Below are 17885 nucleotides of genomic sequence, written 5' to 3' on the forward strand. Positions count from 1 at the left end.
TTCTTCGAGTTTTCTCCACTGTCTGCCTCCAACTCTCCAAACCAACGTTGCCATGTTTTCTTCCACTCTCCTGACCTGGATCCACTGAGAGCCAGAACCTGACCCCTGGGGGATGCCTACTGGGGCTAAGGAAGGGTCTACAAGCTGATGCTGGATGTATCACTCAGCAGATATTTTCTACCAAGTCCCCGCAGAGCGTTCAGCTGGCCCCCAATGAGCAAAAGGCAACTGAACAAGAACGGCCTTACGTTGTTCACAGGAAGAGTCTCTGGTCTTCTCGAATAACAGGAGGGACTGGCAGTCTCCTTGAGCAGACTTGAGTCAGGCTTCTCTAAGCCCTCTTCTCCACTAGGCTTTGGCTCTGGGCTTCAGGGTCAGTCCTTGGAGAGCCTGCAGTCCACCCAATTCTGGAAGGAATCTTGTCAAGTCAGTTCAGAGAGGCTCCCTTAGCCTTCATGTCTGACCGAAATCCTCCTCCTCTACCCTTGGTATGTATGCGATCTCCTTGGCCTGCCTTCAGCAAGATTCCTGTCAGGTCAGTTGCACCAGAATCCCTCCTACTTCTGGTGTTTCTGCTCGGTAATTTTCCACCCCCTCACGGCTACCCTGCCCCTTGGCTGTAAATCTCCCTCATTCGTGCTGCGTTCAGAATTGAGCCCGCTTCTGGACTGAGCTCTCTTTCCCCTATTCCAATAATTCTGAATAAGGTGTATTTTCTGCTTTAATGACTGTCAGGGTCTGCTTTCTCCTTGACGGGGGGGGGGGGGGGGGGGGGAGGGAACTTCTGTGTCTTGTCTTTCTCATTTGGAAACAAAGATCACAAGTTAAGCTAAATTTCTAGGTCCGTCTTCCTAACCAGATCGAGCCACCAGATTCACTTTGCTGGGACAATTCCAGCGATGAGGTAGGCAGCTCGGAGTGAATGACCAGGATACACATCCAACGTTTTCTTCTTTGTCTTCAGTTGGTCTTTATCATCGTACCAGGAGTCTCTGAGGTTCTACATAATGTAGTGCATATTCAATACAAACTGGGAGACGGCGGGGGGGGGGGGCGGGGGGGGGCTCATTGTCATCACTTAGGGATCCAGGCTGATGGTGGTGCCACCTTGTGGCTGCACCAGAGTGGATCTGGTAGACTTTCCCACGGGAGTGGGAGAGAATTCCTGGAGATCTCACACCTCCTCTTGAATATGTCTGCCAGGAGGTGACACGAGACCCTTCTCATGGTCACTGAACTAGTAACAGGGTCCTGACTTCTGGCAAGAGGACTCAGAAGTCTGCTCTTCCAACAGGAGTGCCAGATCTAGGTGAGCATCGTATTATCTCCGATAGTCTTCTTAGAGGAAACGTTTTATCTTCCCACTAAACTCATCTTCCTAGAGCACGCTTGCCCTGGAATCATCTATCACGTGGCTTAGCGGGAGGGAGGCTGCACAGGGGAGATGCTTTAGAGGAGAAACTAAAATGCATTAAGGTTTGCAAAATTACATCTGTTTAAATAGACTAAACCAATTACGTTTGTTTAAATAGAATAGGTAGGGTCGTACCTGTTTTTCTTCTTCGTATTCAAAATATAAAATTATGGAGCTGTAGCGTGAATGGAAAGTATGTGGTTAAGTCGGGAGATAAGGGACGTGTTTGGCCTCCCTTTGCTATCAACAAGCCACCTGCCTCGCTGTCTTGGTCCATCTACCCACTCTCTTCCCACTCGCTGCGGAGGCTCGTGGGACCTGGCCCAGAAGAAAACCAGGCAGCAGCTCTTTCTGAGCCCCTGGGAAATCTTTGTGGGCTCCAGTGGCTGCTCTCTATGTCACCTGATCTAGTTTCTGGAGTCTTCTGTTTTCATTACATCGTGCTATGCTTTTCACCTGTACTTCTAAGTGGCCTCCTTGGCATGGTTTCAGCAGGTTTCTTGTTCAAACCCTGGATTTATCCAGAATTCTTCCTTTACCGACTCCATTCCCTGGAAACTGGGACCAACGTGCCTGTGCTGTTCTTAGCTGGGACTCCACCCCCCCCCCCCCCGCCCATTCCAGCATCGTTTGCTCTTTTCTCTTGGGAGAGGAGTTGCACGTTGAAATCCACTCCCACTAAGCACCAACTAACAGCGTGACAGTGTGCCGCTGCTCTACAGAAAAACAGCAGCAACAATAATATACTAATAACTTAGCATAATACATATTTACTGCGTACTAGTCAGCCGGCGAACACCCTATATGCACAGCCTTCAGACAAGCAATCAGATGGTGCAGGATCCTGTATTCCACGCTGAGATGTCTGGCTTTTATCATCGGTGCCCGGCGATCTTATACGGACTTGAAGCAAAGGTAACATGAGGATTCGGCGTGTGTGCTATGTTTTTAATGACACGGGAGCACTGTTCTGATCAACAGCTGTCCGACAGTGTTCCAGGGGCTGCTGGACGTGAAGAATATTTTCCTTGGACTTTGTGCCCCAGACAACCCGGCTCCCCTACTTGTCAGGTTTGTAATTTTTTTTTTTTTAAGTTTATTTATTTTGAGGAAGAGATCACGCAGGCTCGGGGCAGAGAGAGAAGGAGAGAGAGAAACCCGAGCAGGCTGTGCACTGTCAGCGCGGAGCCCTACGCAGGGCTCGAACTCCCAAGCCGTGAGATTGTGACCTGAGCTGAAACCAAGGGTCAGACTGAACCACCCAGGCGCCCCGCAGGCTTGCATTTTATTAGAGCAGATATGGGGCTGTGCTCTTATGGAGTAGAGCAACCCCAGACCTGTTCTGCCTTTCTGCTTCTATTACTTGTGACCTGGAAATCCAACTTAGCAGGACTTCAGTGAAATTCCATAGAAATCGTTGAGTAAAAGAAGAATAAATTCCATCAAGTGGGACATAGAAAAGCTTCTAGATCGAGTTCTACTTTTTCCCCCTACAACAAAGTTTTATTACATCCTGGTTGTTCCCTATTTTTTTTGAACGATAGAAAAACTCAACATGACCCCTGAATAAGAGATACTGGGGCCATGAAAAATACTGAGCGAATTCTAGGAGGCATTGTACTTCTGTTATACATTAAGCAGCTTGACAGATAGGAAAGGAAATTCAAAGGAAACAGCACTAGCCCGCGGGCACGAAGGGTAACTGACTTCAGAGCTGCTCCTTCCGGCTGTGACTTCCGTGACTTTGCTTCCCAGTGACTTTGTCCTGCGGGAGCAGACCTTTGGCTCCACTTCGGGGGCTTGGACAGCCCCTAGTTCGGCCAGTGTTGGCCTCGGTGTGGACCCCCCAGTACACGAACCCGATCTTATTTGAGGAACCAGGCAAAGTCCCGCACGTACAGATCCCAGTGTCTCTCACAAAGGGCTGTCTCTCCTCACACCTGCCTCCGTGGGAATCCTGCTGTCTCCCCAGGACAGTCTTGGGGTGAGCTCCCCCCGAGTAACCCGGCCTCAGCCGCTTTCTCACCAAGGCTGGAGTTGACCCAGAGCTCGGCAATGTTCTTAGAGGAATCCCAACCTGCACAGGTGTGTGTTGGAGGGGGATCCCCCCGACCTTGGAGAAAACCTTGTCACCTGCCCCCCCCGAATAACGTTGTTCGTCCCCCCCTTGCTCTGGATGCTGCGGGAAAGGAGGCCCCTTGGGCATGGGGAGCACAGAGGTGTGGGGGCTGTTCTGTAGAAGCTTCTCCAACGCTGTGATCAAGATCAACGAGCATTATTACCTTAGGAAAACAAACACGTTCCCACTCGTGTCTGTTAGACGTGGAAAGGGATAAAATAACCTTCGCCTGAAATGTGAACAGGAAAAACAAATTGAGAAATTCAGTCTTGTTTTCCACAATTTCTTGTCTTTCCCCCCTGCGGCCTGTCCCTCCCGTCCCCGCGTCCCCTGCCGCACCTGCCCCTATACATCCCTCATCTTCCAACCTGTCTGAGCAAAGGCTCCCACGCCCAAAGCAGTGGCTGGTCCCTGCTCTGGGCCTGGGGCCGTGCTGGCAGCAGAGTGAGAGGGTGGGGTACAGAAGGCTCCGTGCTTGGACCCCTCTCCCCGCACTCGCAGCCGAGGCTCACCTCTTAGACCTGAGGCTCTCTGAGACTCCCCAGGGTTTTATATGCACGGTAGTTTCCAGCCTGCCCCCAGGGCCAACAGACAGAGCCCCTGGTGGAAGGCAGGTGGGGCCTGGCCAGGAAAGAAAGCACTGGGGTTATTTATTAGGTACAGAGGCTGCCAGGGAGTCACCCCCGTGACCTGGTTGCCGGCAGGGAGGGGCCCAATCATCCCTTGGAGGTGGGGGGCTCCCCCCTGTTCTCTCTAGGGGCCTCTGCCAACGCCTTCTGAGCTCCGGCCTCCCGGGCTGTGTGTGCAAGGCCTCTCCCTTTCGTCTTTGTGCGAAGTAGACTTCTGTTCGTAGGACTTGCTCTCCGATGAAGACCCCACAAACCCTCCCCTTTCCCATCAATTCAAAACATGCCCGCACTTGGCTGTGGAGACGCAGGCAAGTGGCAGACGCCGCCTCTGGGTTCCCGGGGAAGCGCCCTGACCTCTCTCAGGTGCCTCTCCTCCTTCCCCCTTTCTTCTTATGACCTGACCTCCCAGAGCCTCCTCCGGGGCCCTCGGATGTCGGCACGTGGCCGACGGTGGTATGTTCCCTGTCGCCTCCAGCCGCTCGGGGTGAGCCCCGCCATCCGTCCGTGGCGATGCTGCCTCAGCGTTCAATCTGGGGGGGTGTGCTCCCCGCGTGCAGTTCTCACGCACCTCTCCCCTGCCGGGCGGTGTGGAGGTTTGGCAGATGAGAGGGTGGCTTTTCCGAGGGGCTGTGGATGTCCAGGGACTGCCCCTCTCCCTGGAGCTGAACGTCACGTATTGGGGTTGCGACGACGGGCTTAGTTACCGTATGTGTCTTCGATGAAGTGCAGACTCGCTGTCCTGGGGTCCAGGGCCAGCCTCGAGGCTTTCCCGGCCCACTGCCGTTGTCCTATTCCCTCCACGAACCTCCTTCATGTCCTCACCCGGGCTCTGTAAACCGAAGGAGCTTTCAGACCCAGCCCTGCTTCTCGAAAGCCCCTTGGTTGAGTTCATCTCTTAGGCCATGTGCCTCGTGAAGCCTCTCCTGACCTCCTGATGGGAGAGGCCACTCCCGTCTTCTAGACACCACGGAGTTGTGAAGGGCGAAGATTACAGAATCGGAAAAACGTGGAGTCCAGGTCCTGGGCTGTCGTTTTCCAAACGTGAACACGTAAGCATGCAGACTTTGTGAATCTCTTTGTCACTCGCGTGTGAAACGGCGATACAACCACGCACCTTGCTGGGGGTTTCAGTGGCCTAGTCCTTGGCGTGGTGCTTTGCACAGAATGAGCATTTGACAACCAGTGGCATTGTGACGTTTTATGGAATCCCAGGATTCCGTCTCATGGTACAGATATTTGTGTATTCCTCTAAACACGGGCACAGAACCTTATCAAAGATTCTATTTTATCTTTCTCTGGATCCTGTCCACCGCTCACCGCTTTGCTTCACGTATACTGGTGACTCGGTGGATATTTGTTGAGTTAAGCAGGGATGCAAATTTGTGTAGGGTTTTTAAAAAGTGAAGAGACGCGGGAACAGAAGGAAAATGCCCACTTTGATCAAGCACTTTGCCATGCTTCTTCCCATGGAATTAAAGATTCTTTCCAGAGAATCTAGCAAATGCCTGGCACTTAGAATTCCTTACTGTGAATGAAATTGCCATGTAGTTTGTGAAAAGCACCCCCAAAGAAATAAGGTTCTTCTCCTCTTCCCTTACTTGGAAGATTTAGAACTACGTCACTAGATGAGACCAAGCAAGGCACACACACTCAGGGGAGGGAATACTTAGGGAAGTGGGGGGCGGCCCAGAGCGATGCAGGGGGCAGCGAAGGGGGATGGGGGTAGGGCAGGGAGTAGGAGCCAGTTCCGGGTCTGGGAGGTGGAGCAGGGCGAGGAGACCACCTTGCAGGGGAGGAGGCAGGGGGGGAGGGAGGCTGCTTGCTTGCAAGGGAACTGATCTAATAAAACAATAAGGATGATGGGCATCTGGTTTCTTGCTGTCAAAAGGAGAGTTCAATGTAGAAGTGGAGAAGCCCTGAATTACCCTGTGGTGTTCGATGAGAATTCACGGTAATGGGGTGAATTTGTGGTCTTTGGTGCGTGTGTCCAACAGGTTTCCAGTAAGAGTGCCTGGAAGCAGATCCCGCCTTGCCTCCTAGATGCTGTTTGTCACTAAGAGGAACTGCTGATCCTTGGAGGAATATTCTGGGTCTCAGGCAGGGAAAGCGTAAGAGGAACCTGAACTGGTATCTTGTGCCGGAAAGGAAGGAAATGACCCAAGGATGATGGAGATGTGTCAAACGGACGCCAGAGCCAGATCGAAGCGGGTCCCACTGACCACGTCGGGAGTAATTTGAGGGTCCGTGTAAATAACGGAAGTAATTACAGCTCATTAGATAAGAGTAAACAAGGAATCTAAAATGATATAGATGAAGAAATATGTTTGAAGAGCAGGATATTGATAGTTTCAAACCACATCCTTGTAAAATATTAATTTAAAAGAGAGAGTGATTTTAAAGTAGAGAACCATGATTTATACCGATCGAGTGTCCTCAGATACCGCATCATTCAGAATCCCATGCTGGTCGATAGCATTCAGTGAAGGAATATAGCATTACCTCTCCTGCCAGAGACATGACCTGAGTCTACTCACTAGAAGACATTAAACTTTCAGGATATTCAACAAAATAACTGGCCTGTAACCTTTGGGAGCGTCCAGGTTATGAAAGACAAAGACGGACCAAAGAACTGTTCTAGAAAAAAGGAGGCTAACGAGCCATTCCCGTAATTGTGAAGCTTGACTCTGCAGTGGGTTGTTTTTGAGAACATGACTGGAACTCTTGGCAAAACATTGAATGGGATCTGAGAATTAGATGGTGGTGAATCAGTGTTAATCTCCTTATTGGGATGATGGTTTTGTGGGGGAGTGTCCTTGTTTCTGGGGAGTACTGGAGTATTTGAAGGCGATGAACTGTGTATCAACAACCTCATGAGTTCTGGTTCTTCGTACTGCACTTGGAACTTCTCTGTAAATTTGCGGAGATAAAAGTGTTAAAAATTTGAGAAGGTTGGGGCGCCTGGGTGGCGCAGTCGGTTAAGCGTCCGACATCAGCCAGGTCACGATCTTGTGGTCCGTGAGTTCGAGCCCCGCGTCGGGCTCTGGGCTGATGGCTCAGAGCCTGGAGCCTGTTTCCGATTCTGTGTCTCCCTCTCTCTCTGCCCCTCCCCCGTACATGCTCTGTCTCTCTCTGTCCCAAAAATAAATAAATAAAAAAAAAATTTGAGAAGGTGGTACTCAGTCTTGCCTGGGACAATGATTGAGCCATAGTCAATGGGAAAGTATGATGGATGATTTGGGTCATGGAAAGCAGGGACTATTTACACATTTTCTAGATGACCCTGTATATCGGGTGATCGGTCACTCTGCAGAGACCAGCCTTTTGTGGAAAGTAACGTTCTTGATCAGGTGGAAGGAACGGTAAGGGGAGAGGTAAGGCAAGGGTGGGGTTTGATTCTCCTATTCTTTGATACAATAAGTCTTTCTTGTGGTCTTGGGGGAAAGCATTTGAGGATGGGGAAGACCCGAGAAGGAATAGGGTATTCTCCAGTCTAAGAAGAGGAAGCATTGGAATTGTGGAAAACTGAGCTCTGGGTCCCAATTTCGCTTTTTGCCGGTACAGTGTTTAGGTGAGACGCCATAGTTCCTGATTCAGTGTCTCTAATTTTGTTATGTAAGGCAATGCTCCCTGAAGTATGTAAGAATAAAGAGGCATGATGTCTCCAACTTACTTTCAACTAATTGAGAGTTAGAGATGACGATGAGGAAAACGGGACAAAACATAAACAGTTGCTGAATCTGGGGAAGGGTACGCAGGGGTTGCTTACGTTAGACTTGTGACTTTCTTGTGGGCTTGAAAGCTTGTTAAAAATGTCCAAAGAATGTCGGGGGAATAGGAGTCAGTGAAGGCACCGCCTGTGTTGGGGCCAAGGGAAGCCCAGAGGAGGGGAGGGGCAGAGATGTTGGGGGTAACTGAGGATGAAAGTATTTATGAGTGTGCTTCAAGTAACTTCCAAAGTCAGGGGGTATGCAAGACAGCAAGGTCACCGTAAAGTTAGGTCCAGACCGGATCAAGAGGTTGCTGAGTTTGACTCTAGTAGAACAGGCTTTGGGAGCTACTTAATTCCTTACTGAGACTTCCATTGAGATACTTGGGAAGTTTAAGGACATTTAACTGCAGTCGATGGAAACAGGCACTGTAGTTGATGTGACTGCTTGATCCTGATCCTGGTGGTGTGTGTGTGTGTGTGTGTGTGTATTAAATGTACCATCCTAGGCTGCTGGAATGGTCTTATAAAGCATGAGGTAAAAGTACATTAAAATCTACACCATTTCATAACTTCTATGCAGGTAAGAGATAAATCACCACAGATCAAATGGAAAAATTAAACATTTACTGTAGTCTCAGAAGGTTCTTGAGAGATGGGGGAGAGGGGCTTGCATGCTTCAAGATGAGTGGGCACTGGGCAAAGATCAGGAACTCTGGATACCAGGAACATGACTGGCTCATCAGAAAGTCTCCCACAAGGAATCCAACTATGATACTCACACTATGATTTACTAAGGTAAGCTATCCTACTGAAATGGAACCTATTAACAAATGAGTGTTGTTGGGAAATAATGAATTTTACTTAAGCGCCCAATGTCTTAGAAATATTCCACAGACTAATCCCCCATCTTCTAAAGGCAAAAGTTCCTGCACACCACACACACACACACCCATGACATCCCCTCAATAAAGTCAAAGATAAGGGAAAGAAACCACTTGAGAAAATGGCTCTGGAATTACAAAGCACCAACCACTTGGAAAAATATGGGAGTCCCATTTTTTTTTATTAACGTTTATTTGTTTTTGAGACAGAGAGAGACAGAGCATGAACGGGGGAGGGTCAGAGAGAGAGGAAGACACAGAATCCGAAACAGGCTCCAGGTTCCGAGCTGTCAGCACGGAGCCCGATGTGGGGCTCGAACTCACAGACTATGAGATCATGACCTGAGCCGAAGTCGGACGCTCAACCGACTGAGCCACTCAGGTGCCCCGGGAGTCCCATTTTTTTAATTTATTTTTTAATTTTTTTTTGGGGGAGTCCCATTTTTAATAAGATCCCTTAATACCTATCTGGAGTCTAACTCTCCTGGTTCCCTCGAGATACTTAGGAAGTTCGGAGGAAGAGATTGAGGAAAGCAACAAGTCCACAAGGCTTTTCCTTGGAGATTCCTCTCACGATGGCTGAGTTTATAGGTCTTCTCTTATAGACAGCTATCCGAGCCAGGGGGACCAGAGTGCATGTCACCTGCCCTTTCTCTGAACTACAGTCCGATCTGGAGAGATGTAGATGGTTGTAAGATTGCACATTCTTGAAACAGGCACCGGGTTTTATGGGTTTTGCTATAGATGCTGTTAGAGTAGATTCGGGAGGTGTTGGGGGTGCCCGTACGTTCTCCTGGGGCGGGCTCTAGTCCCACCTGCTTCTGCATCCATCTTGGGCTGGGATCTGGAGTTCTAGGATGGGAAACCACAAAGATCTGCCAATTGAGCTCCTGTCCTAAAATCCCAGCCTTGCAAATTCTCTTCCACCCATCCTGCGATCAAGTGTTTTTCTTCCACTGCCTTCAGATAGTTCTAATAACGAGAGAGCTTTAAAGCGGTCACTTCATCCATCGCCGGCATCTTAGAATTTTTGTGTCGGGCTCTCTGGAGACGAGACCACAGGGTTTTGTTTATTTTCTGCAAGAGTAGTTTACATGTAATACCAATTTTCAGGAGGTTGGCCTAAATGGCAGATCTAAAATTCTTCCCCTGCTAGGAAGCAGGTTCACTTGGATTTAAATAACAGATGTGATTTGTTGTATGAAATTCTGTAGTAGTTTCTTTCCTTAAAAATGCATTTTCTTTGCAACTTTGAACTTTTTTCCCTCTTTTATTTGGAATATGATCTTCATGACTAAAACATTGGCTGCACTAACTCTTCATTATGTGAGGCTGTTTCGGTGTTTTTATTTTCCCAAAAGGATAATCTGCAAATGCATTTTCTGTCTCTCTCGTCTTTCATTGTCTCAGTGTTTTTCTTCATTTTGTTCATTTCTTAAAAAAATTCTTGGATGGCTGCTGCTTATCACAGAGCTGATACCAAGGATAATTTTAAGTGATTTGCCCAAAACTACATGTTTTGATGTCGAGAGATTCCAGATCAGTTTCCAGATCTCCCAAGCCCTGGACAATTCCCGTGTTTCGCACATTCTAATGAGCCCCTAAAGAATTGTGGGTGACAGATTTGCAGGGATAGAGTCTAATTTGTGGCTGAGAGTCTTTTTAAAAATCAACTTTGAGGTATAAAACATTACAATGTATGATGGAATAATATGATGGAATACCATGCAATGCAATATAAATAATGTAACAAAAGACACCAATTTTAGGTATACATTTTGTTGAGTTTTGATGAATTTATACACCTGTGTAACTACCACCATAATCAACAGTTCTTTCGTCCCAGAAAGTTCCCTTGTGTTCTTTTGCAGTCAATTCCCTAACAATTCTGGCAACCACTGATCTGTTTTCTTGCACTACAGATTAAATTAGCATTTTCTAGAGTTTCACATAAATAGAATTCTACTGTATGTACTCTTTTGTGTCTGACTTCTGTGATTCAGTATGTTAAGATTCAGGCATCTTTTGTTTGTAATTCATTCCTTTTATTGCTGAGTATTTCATTAAATGGATATACCATAATGGATTTACCATAAACATTCGAGTTTCCAGTTTCTGGCTTCCGGGAATGAAGTTGCTAAGGACATTCCATGTACGTATCTGTACAGAGATGTGGACACTGTGTGGATGCGTGTTGTAATTGCTCTTGTGTAGATACTTAGGAACGATACGGAGTAATGAGATCAGTATATATGTTTGCTTCTCTGAAAACTTGCCAAACGGTTGTACAAATTGGTTGTACCATTTTACATCGCCACGATCAGTGCTTAAAGGTTACGATTCCTTTACCTCCCTGCCCAAATTAGGTGTTCAACTGTTAATTTTCGCCATGTGAGTAGGTGTGTACCTCGTGGTTCTATTTGACATTTGTCTGATGGCTAATTGGACATCTTTTATGTGCTCCTGAGCCATTTGTATATCTTTTGTGAAATGTCCAAATATTTTTTCCGATGTAAGAAGTGTCTTAGTATTGAGTTAAGAATTCTTTACGTATTCCGAATACAAGTTTAGACGTATGTATTGTGAATAGCTTCTCCCAATCAGTGGCTCTCCTCCTCATTTTTCTAAGCATCTTTTTGAAGAATAAAAGATTTCGTTTTGATGAAATTCAGTTTGTGATTGTTTTTTGATGGTGTATGCTTTTTGTTTAGTATCTAAGAACTCTTGCTTATTCCACGGTTGTGAACATTTTATCACCATTTTGTCTAGACTTTTTGGTTTCAGCTTTTATATATGTATGTCTTTGCATCATTTTGAGTTATTTTCTGTGTATGGTAAGAGGTAAGGTTTGGGGTTTACTTTTTTTTCCCATACGGATCTCCAGTTCCAGCAACATTTATTGAAAATACTATCATTGAGGTATCTCAGAACTTTATCAAAAATCGATTGACCCTACATATGTGGATCATTTTTAGACTCTGGTTTTGTTCCATTGAGCTGTGTCTACTCTTTTTTTTCACTTTTTTTTAATGTTTATTTTTGAGAGAGAGAGAGAGAGAGAGAGAGAGAGAGAGAGAGAGAACGAGCAAGAGAGGGGTAGAGAGAGAGGAAGACACAGAAACTGAAGCAGGGTCCATGCTCCGAGCTGTCAGCACAGAGCCCGACACGGGGCTCAACCCCGTGAACTATGAGATCATGAGCTGAGCTGAAGTTGGATGCTTAACTGTCTGAGACACCCAGGGGCCCCTGTGGCTACTCTTAAGCCAGTTCTGTGCCTCTTTGATTACTGGAGTCTTCAGATGAAGTAGCACAAATATTTTGTTCTATTTGAAATTGTTTTGACATTCTTGGTTCTTTGTATTTCCATGTAAATTTTGTAATGGGAATGTTGTTTATTATCCTGGATAGAGGACTTGGGTAGCCTCGCCTTACATGGAATTGTTGCGAATCCAGAAACTGGGACAGACTTGTGACCTTGTGTAAGGAGAAAATTTCACCGAATGTGATCTTCAAATACATGTGGACCCGACGTGCCGACTGTGATTGGGATGATGGTGGTGTCCAGAGGAGGTTGGAAAAGTAGAGATGGAGAGCTTTTTTTCTGTGTATCAGAGGGGGAGATATTTTATTTGCTTTGGAAATTACAAAATTACATTCACAAGGCCCACAAGTAGGTAAGTCCAGAGGAAGTTGTAGACTTGGAAGAAAAGATTGATGGAAATAGAGATTTGGGAGCAATCAACGTAGAAATAATAACTGGAGGAAGAACATTGTGGGGGAGTGGAGAGCAAAAACGCAAGACCAAGGATTAAGCAGAAAACAGCATTTATGACTGCAATGTAGGTGGAGTGAGCAGATTCATGGAAGACGATGACACGAGCCCTGAGAACAGGGAGAAATAGCAGAGCGTCATGGAAACCAAGGTCAGACCAGGTTTCTAGGAGGCAGAGTTTTGAGAAGTGTCAAATGAATAAGAAGGATGGAAACAGAGGCAAAAGCAGTCTGACAGTTTTAGCAGTGGGGACTCTGGTGACATTTGAGGGAACAGTTTGATGGAAGTGAACATGATGAAGCCAACTTATGAGGCCTTCAGGGTGGTGGGGGAGGAAGTCTGTCTTGGTAACTGAAAATGAAGAGACAGAGGATAGTCGAACGGTCACTGTAGAGACCCACTGCATCGGCTGTGGGCTCTCTGCGTAGGATGTGGATTCTTGTTGATTAAAGAGGACTAGGGAACGGTTTCTCATCATTATATCAAATCCTGTGTGCACCAGATTTTTATTTTTTATTTTTTTATTTAAAAAATTTTTTTAACGTTTATTTATTTTTGAGACACAGAGCATGAACAGGGGAGGGTCAGAGAAAGAGGGAGACACAGAATCTGAAACAGGCTCCAGGCTCTGAGCTGTCAACACAGAGCCTGACGCGGGGCTCGAACTCACGGACCGCGAGATCATGACCTGAGCCGAAGTCGGATGCTTAACCAACTGAGCCACTCAGGTGCCCTTTGCCAGATTTTTAAAAATGAGCAAGCCAGTTTAGCCCGAAGCAACTAGGAGACTTGTTCTCTCCTCCTCAACTCTGGTGGGTACGTCCCCTCGTCCGTGCCTTGAATCGTTCTAACCCTCTCCTGTTGCACTGCAGGAGAAGCAATGTCTTACACCATCTTCCTGATTTCACCTTTTAAAAGGGTGACCGGAGTCAGCAAAAGAGATTTCTTCAGTGCCAACTGAGTAAAGAGTGGAGTGATCACGGCAGTCCCATGACCTATTTGCACCACATTAGCTCTCTGAAAGGAGGTTTCTAGACTCAGAGCTCAACTGAAGCACCATGTAAAAGTCCATGGTAACCCTGTCACCAGATCCGGCGACCACCTCTCAAAGGTCCTCTTTCTCAACCCTTCCATCCTGCTGTCGCATTCGCACCAAAACACTCAACTCTGTGGTTTCCTGGACACGTGCCTGGCTGGTGTTCCGCCCTGTTGAGTTTGTTCTGAGCGGTGGATGTCGTTACTGACTGGGACACAGAGCAGGACTTCTCCTTGCTGGTCGCCTCCCCTTGTGTCAGAATGAGGTGTGTGAGGTGTTTATTCAGAAGTCTTCTCCATGTGCAGGAGACGGTTTGCTCCGCGGTGATGACCGACATGTGGGTGAGACCCAAGGTGGCTCTGGTAGTCCTTCCTCTTCATGTTCAAGGGCCCTGAGCCTGAGCTTGCTGGTCATAAAGGAAGGAATTGGGCTCACTCCCTCAGGGCAGCTATCATTGCCCCTTCTTGTGAAGTCCAGTTGCCAAGGGGAGTTTTCTCCTTGATGACTTCCTTTATTGCTTTCAGACACTGGTCTGGCAGATGCAGAGAAAGAACGTCACAGAAGTGACAGAATTCATCTTCCTGGGATTCTCTATCTTTGGAAAGCACCAGATAACCCTCTTTGTGGTTTTCCTAGCCATCTACATTTTAACTCTAGCTGGTGACATCGTCATTGTGACCATCATCCATGTTGACCATCATCTCTGCACTCCCATGTACTTCTTCCTGAGCATGCTGGCGAGTTCTGAGGCTGTGTACACACTGGTCATTGTCCCACGAATGCTTTTCAGTCTCATTCTTCATAACCAGCCTATCTCCTTGGAAGGCTGTGCAACCCCGATGTTCTTTTTTGTCACCTTGGCCGTAAATAGTTGCTTCTTGCTCACAGCAATGGGCTATGACCACTATGTGGCTATCTGCAACCCTCTGAGGTACACTGTCGTCATGAGTAAAGGAACGTGTGCCGGGTTGGTATGTGGGTCCTTTGGCACTGGTCTGGTAATGGCAATTCTCCACATAGCAGCCATGTTCCACTTGTCCTTCTGTGGCACAGTGGTGGACCATTTCTTCTGTGACATTTACCCTGTCATGAAGCTTTCTTGCACTGATTCCACTATCAATGAGATGATCAATTATGGTGTCAGTTCCTTTGTGATCCTGGTCCCCGTGGGCTTGAACTTCATCACCTACATCCTCCTCGTCTCCACCAGCCTCAAGATCCCCTCCGCCTGGGGCCGGAAGAAGGCCTTTGCCACCTGCACCTCCCACCTCACGGTGGTCATCGTCCACTACGGCTGTGCCTCCGTCATCTACCTCAAGGCTAAGTCAGAGAACTCAATAGAAAAAGACCTTCTCTCAGTGACTTATACCATCATCCCTCCTTTGTTGAGCCCTGTTGTTGAACCCTGTTGTTTACAGTCTGAGGAACAGGGAGGTCAGGGATGCTCTACGCAGAGCCGTGGGCAAAAACACTTCTTAACAGATCGAATCATTTTGTCAGGAGACCTTTAGCCCAGTGTAATGTGTGTCTGCTCACAAACACTCCACAGTACACAAGTTCATCAAGTACAGTGCTTCCCGAGAAGAACGCCAAAGAGTAGAAATGCTTTTCTTTTTCATGCTCTAGGGACAAGGCAGAAAGCAGGGTTATGCTCTAGTGAATTTGGTTCCTTCCACACAGGAATCCTGCCAAGCCGGATGAGAACTACTTGTTTCTGTGACTCAGGATTTGGGTTTTCAAACCTCTTCTGGCCCCCACTTTGCCTGGCTCCTCTTAGACCGTCAAATCCTTGGCCTCGTCTGCAGATGCGGAGAGGAGGCGGTTGGAACAGATGTGGACAGGGTCTTAGGAAAACGAGCAGCAGGCACAGCCCGGCGATGGCTTTTATCCTCAGGAGTTAAATCACTTGCCCTGTGACAGTCATTTCAGAAAGGGTTTCCTAATTCTTGCTGAATGAAAAATGAACAGCTTGGGGTGCCCGGGTGGCTCAGTCGGTTGAGCGTCCGACTTTGGCTCAGGTCATGATCTCACAGTTCGTGGGTTCGAGCCCTGCGTTGGGTGGAGCCCGGAGCCTGCTTCAGGTTCTGTGTCTCCCTGTCTCTCTCTGCCCCTCCCCAGCTTGCACCCTGTCTCTCCCTCTCAAAAATAAATAAACATTAAAAAAATTAAAAAAAAAAAAAGAAAAATGAACGGCTTTCGCAAAATCCCTTCTTTCATTATCCAGCCATGTGAGCTCCTGCGAAAGTATTCACTCGTTTCTACGTGTGTTATTCCTCCTGTGCAATCAAGGCAAAAACTCTCGTCCCCTAGAGGCTAAGCAGGGAGAGAAGGTATTGGTGGCTTTTCTCTGTAATTGCACTTTGATCCAGGTGCATTTCTTTTTTCATAGAGACTGTTTTCAACCAGTAGAGGCTTTTGGGAGTTTTTATTTCTATGTAGCAGCTACGGTGGATGGATAGTTGTCAGGTATTGGCTGTGCTGATTCTAGAGCCTGAAGCAGATGCCATTAAATCCCCTTCTGCCAGTAAACAGTAAAAACTTCCTGCTTGTCCTGTGTTTTTATCAGAAGAGGCATAGCCATGCTACATGATGTTATACCCTCAACGAGGAAGGTTGTTGGAATATTTTTATAGACCTTCCTTCCCATCAGTTTATCTCCACCCCAAGACGGAGCTGGAAGGCACTAAGAGACACAGATCCGGAAGCATTTGTTCCCATACAGTCCTGGTCCTTCCTCAGTGTTACTCTGTCCCTAAGTCGGCTCCTGTCCCTTACTTTCTTTCCACTTGCATTTTTCGGTTCTGCACCGTAGAAGTAGCACTGAGGTCTCTTGTAGGTGACCTGTCGTTTTCTCCTGCTCTGTAGATCCTTCTGTGAGGAGATCAATAGCTGGAGGCTGAGAGGTCTCTGTCCAGGGTCCCCTGCGACAGGTTGTCACAGTCGGCCGCTCTTAAGAGCGGTCGTTGGCTAATTACGAGCACCTGCTGTCCTTCTAGAAGAGGTATCCCAGTCATGTAAGGAGTGCTTGGAGGGGCCTCACAGGGCTTTGGAACTTTTTGAAATCACCCAATTGTGAGTACGAAGGTGAACGTGCCTCTCCCTTCAGCTTCTTCAAGAATTTTCCCTGGTGTAACTGTTTCTTCCCTGACGTCCTAGCAGAGATGTGACAACATCCAGCTTCCCTCTTCTATAGATCCGTTGCTTCCACAGTTGCCCTAAACTCTCTGAAAGAAGCACTCCTTGATCCCGTCCACATTTGCCGCTGTGGGTCCTGCTGCCTGGCCATTGAGTTGGGGGAGAAGGAGGAGGGGGTGGGTGCTGCTTAGCTGGGAGGCTGAGGGAAGGGGGTAGGGGTGGGTCTCCCAGGGCACATGTGGTCGTCTATACTGGGTTTTCTTGCCTTCTCCCATCCCTTCCCCCCGCCCGGTCCCTAAGTATTTGAGCATCAGTCCTGCCACTCCTGTCTTGCCTCGCGGACAGGTGAGCACTTGCCTGGCCTCACCTGTGCCACATACTCAGCATGGCTTCAGGTTCACGGGTGGAAGCCGCCTCTACCAGGGCTCGGCAGCAAACGGTTCGAGCGTGGGCAGGGCTGTGCGGCCACGGGGCCTCCCCGTGGGATGAATCGAGAACAGGGATTCATTTTACTGCAGTCTGCTGTAATTGTAATCCTTGGGCGCCGTGTGAGCCCATCACCTCCTTCACTGTCTTTATCATCATCGTCCTGCAAAATCTCTCCACTCCTGCTCCTTCGTCTTCTCTTCCGTGCTGCAAATACCTCTCTTCTCTTAGCACTTCTTTTGTTCGGCTCTTTTGTGCACCAGACAAATAACTCACGACCGTTTAGTCAATCTCTGTACATTTTCCAAACAGTCAAGCAGTTAACCATTTCCGGGTTCAGGATAGTGAGTACTGATGCAGGGACTCTGTTTCCTGTTATTCACAGTTCAGTGAAGACAAGATAGCACCGGGGCACCTGGGTGGCTCCGTCGGTTAATCTGACTTTGGCTCAGGTCATGATCTCGCAGTCCGTGAGTTAGAGCCCTGCGTCAGGCTCTGTGCTGACAGCTCCTCCCCTGCTCATGCTCTGTCTCTCTCTGTCTCAAAAATAAATAAAAACGTTAAAAAAAGTTAAAAAAAAGACAAGATAGCACCAAGGTCAAAAACTTGCGATGGGCAGGTGCACGGGATTCTTGTCTGGGGTCAGGGGTGTGGAACAAAAAAGAACTGATCCAATCTGTTTAGCAGGTCAGGAGAGAATTCATAGAGAGATGCTTCATTAACATTGCGGCATTGGGTCCGGTGAAGTCCGGAGGCAGTCGAGG

General features: G+C 47.7%; 1 protein-coding gene across 1 annotated transcript; it reads left to right on the top strand.

The window, feature by feature from the left end:
* Window positions 1–14099: 14099 nt before the first annotated feature.
* On the top strand, window positions 14100–15039 carry LOC124521876 (olfactory receptor 10J5). The gene is given in 2 exon segments (XM_047093036.1): window positions 14100–14942; window positions 14944–15039. Coding segments are annotated over 2 exon segments (939 nt in total).
* Window positions 15040–17885: the final 2846 nt, after the last annotated feature.

The sequence above is a fragment of the Lynx rufus genome, unplaced genomic scaffold (assembly GCF_022079265.1).
Source record: "Lynx rufus isolate CCGP_SWC_20201006 ecotype Redwood Valley unplaced genomic scaffold, mLynRuf1.p SCAF_31, whole genome shotgun sequence".
Taxonomy (NCBI): Eukaryota; Metazoa; Chordata; class Mammalia; order Carnivora; family Felidae; genus Lynx; species Lynx rufus.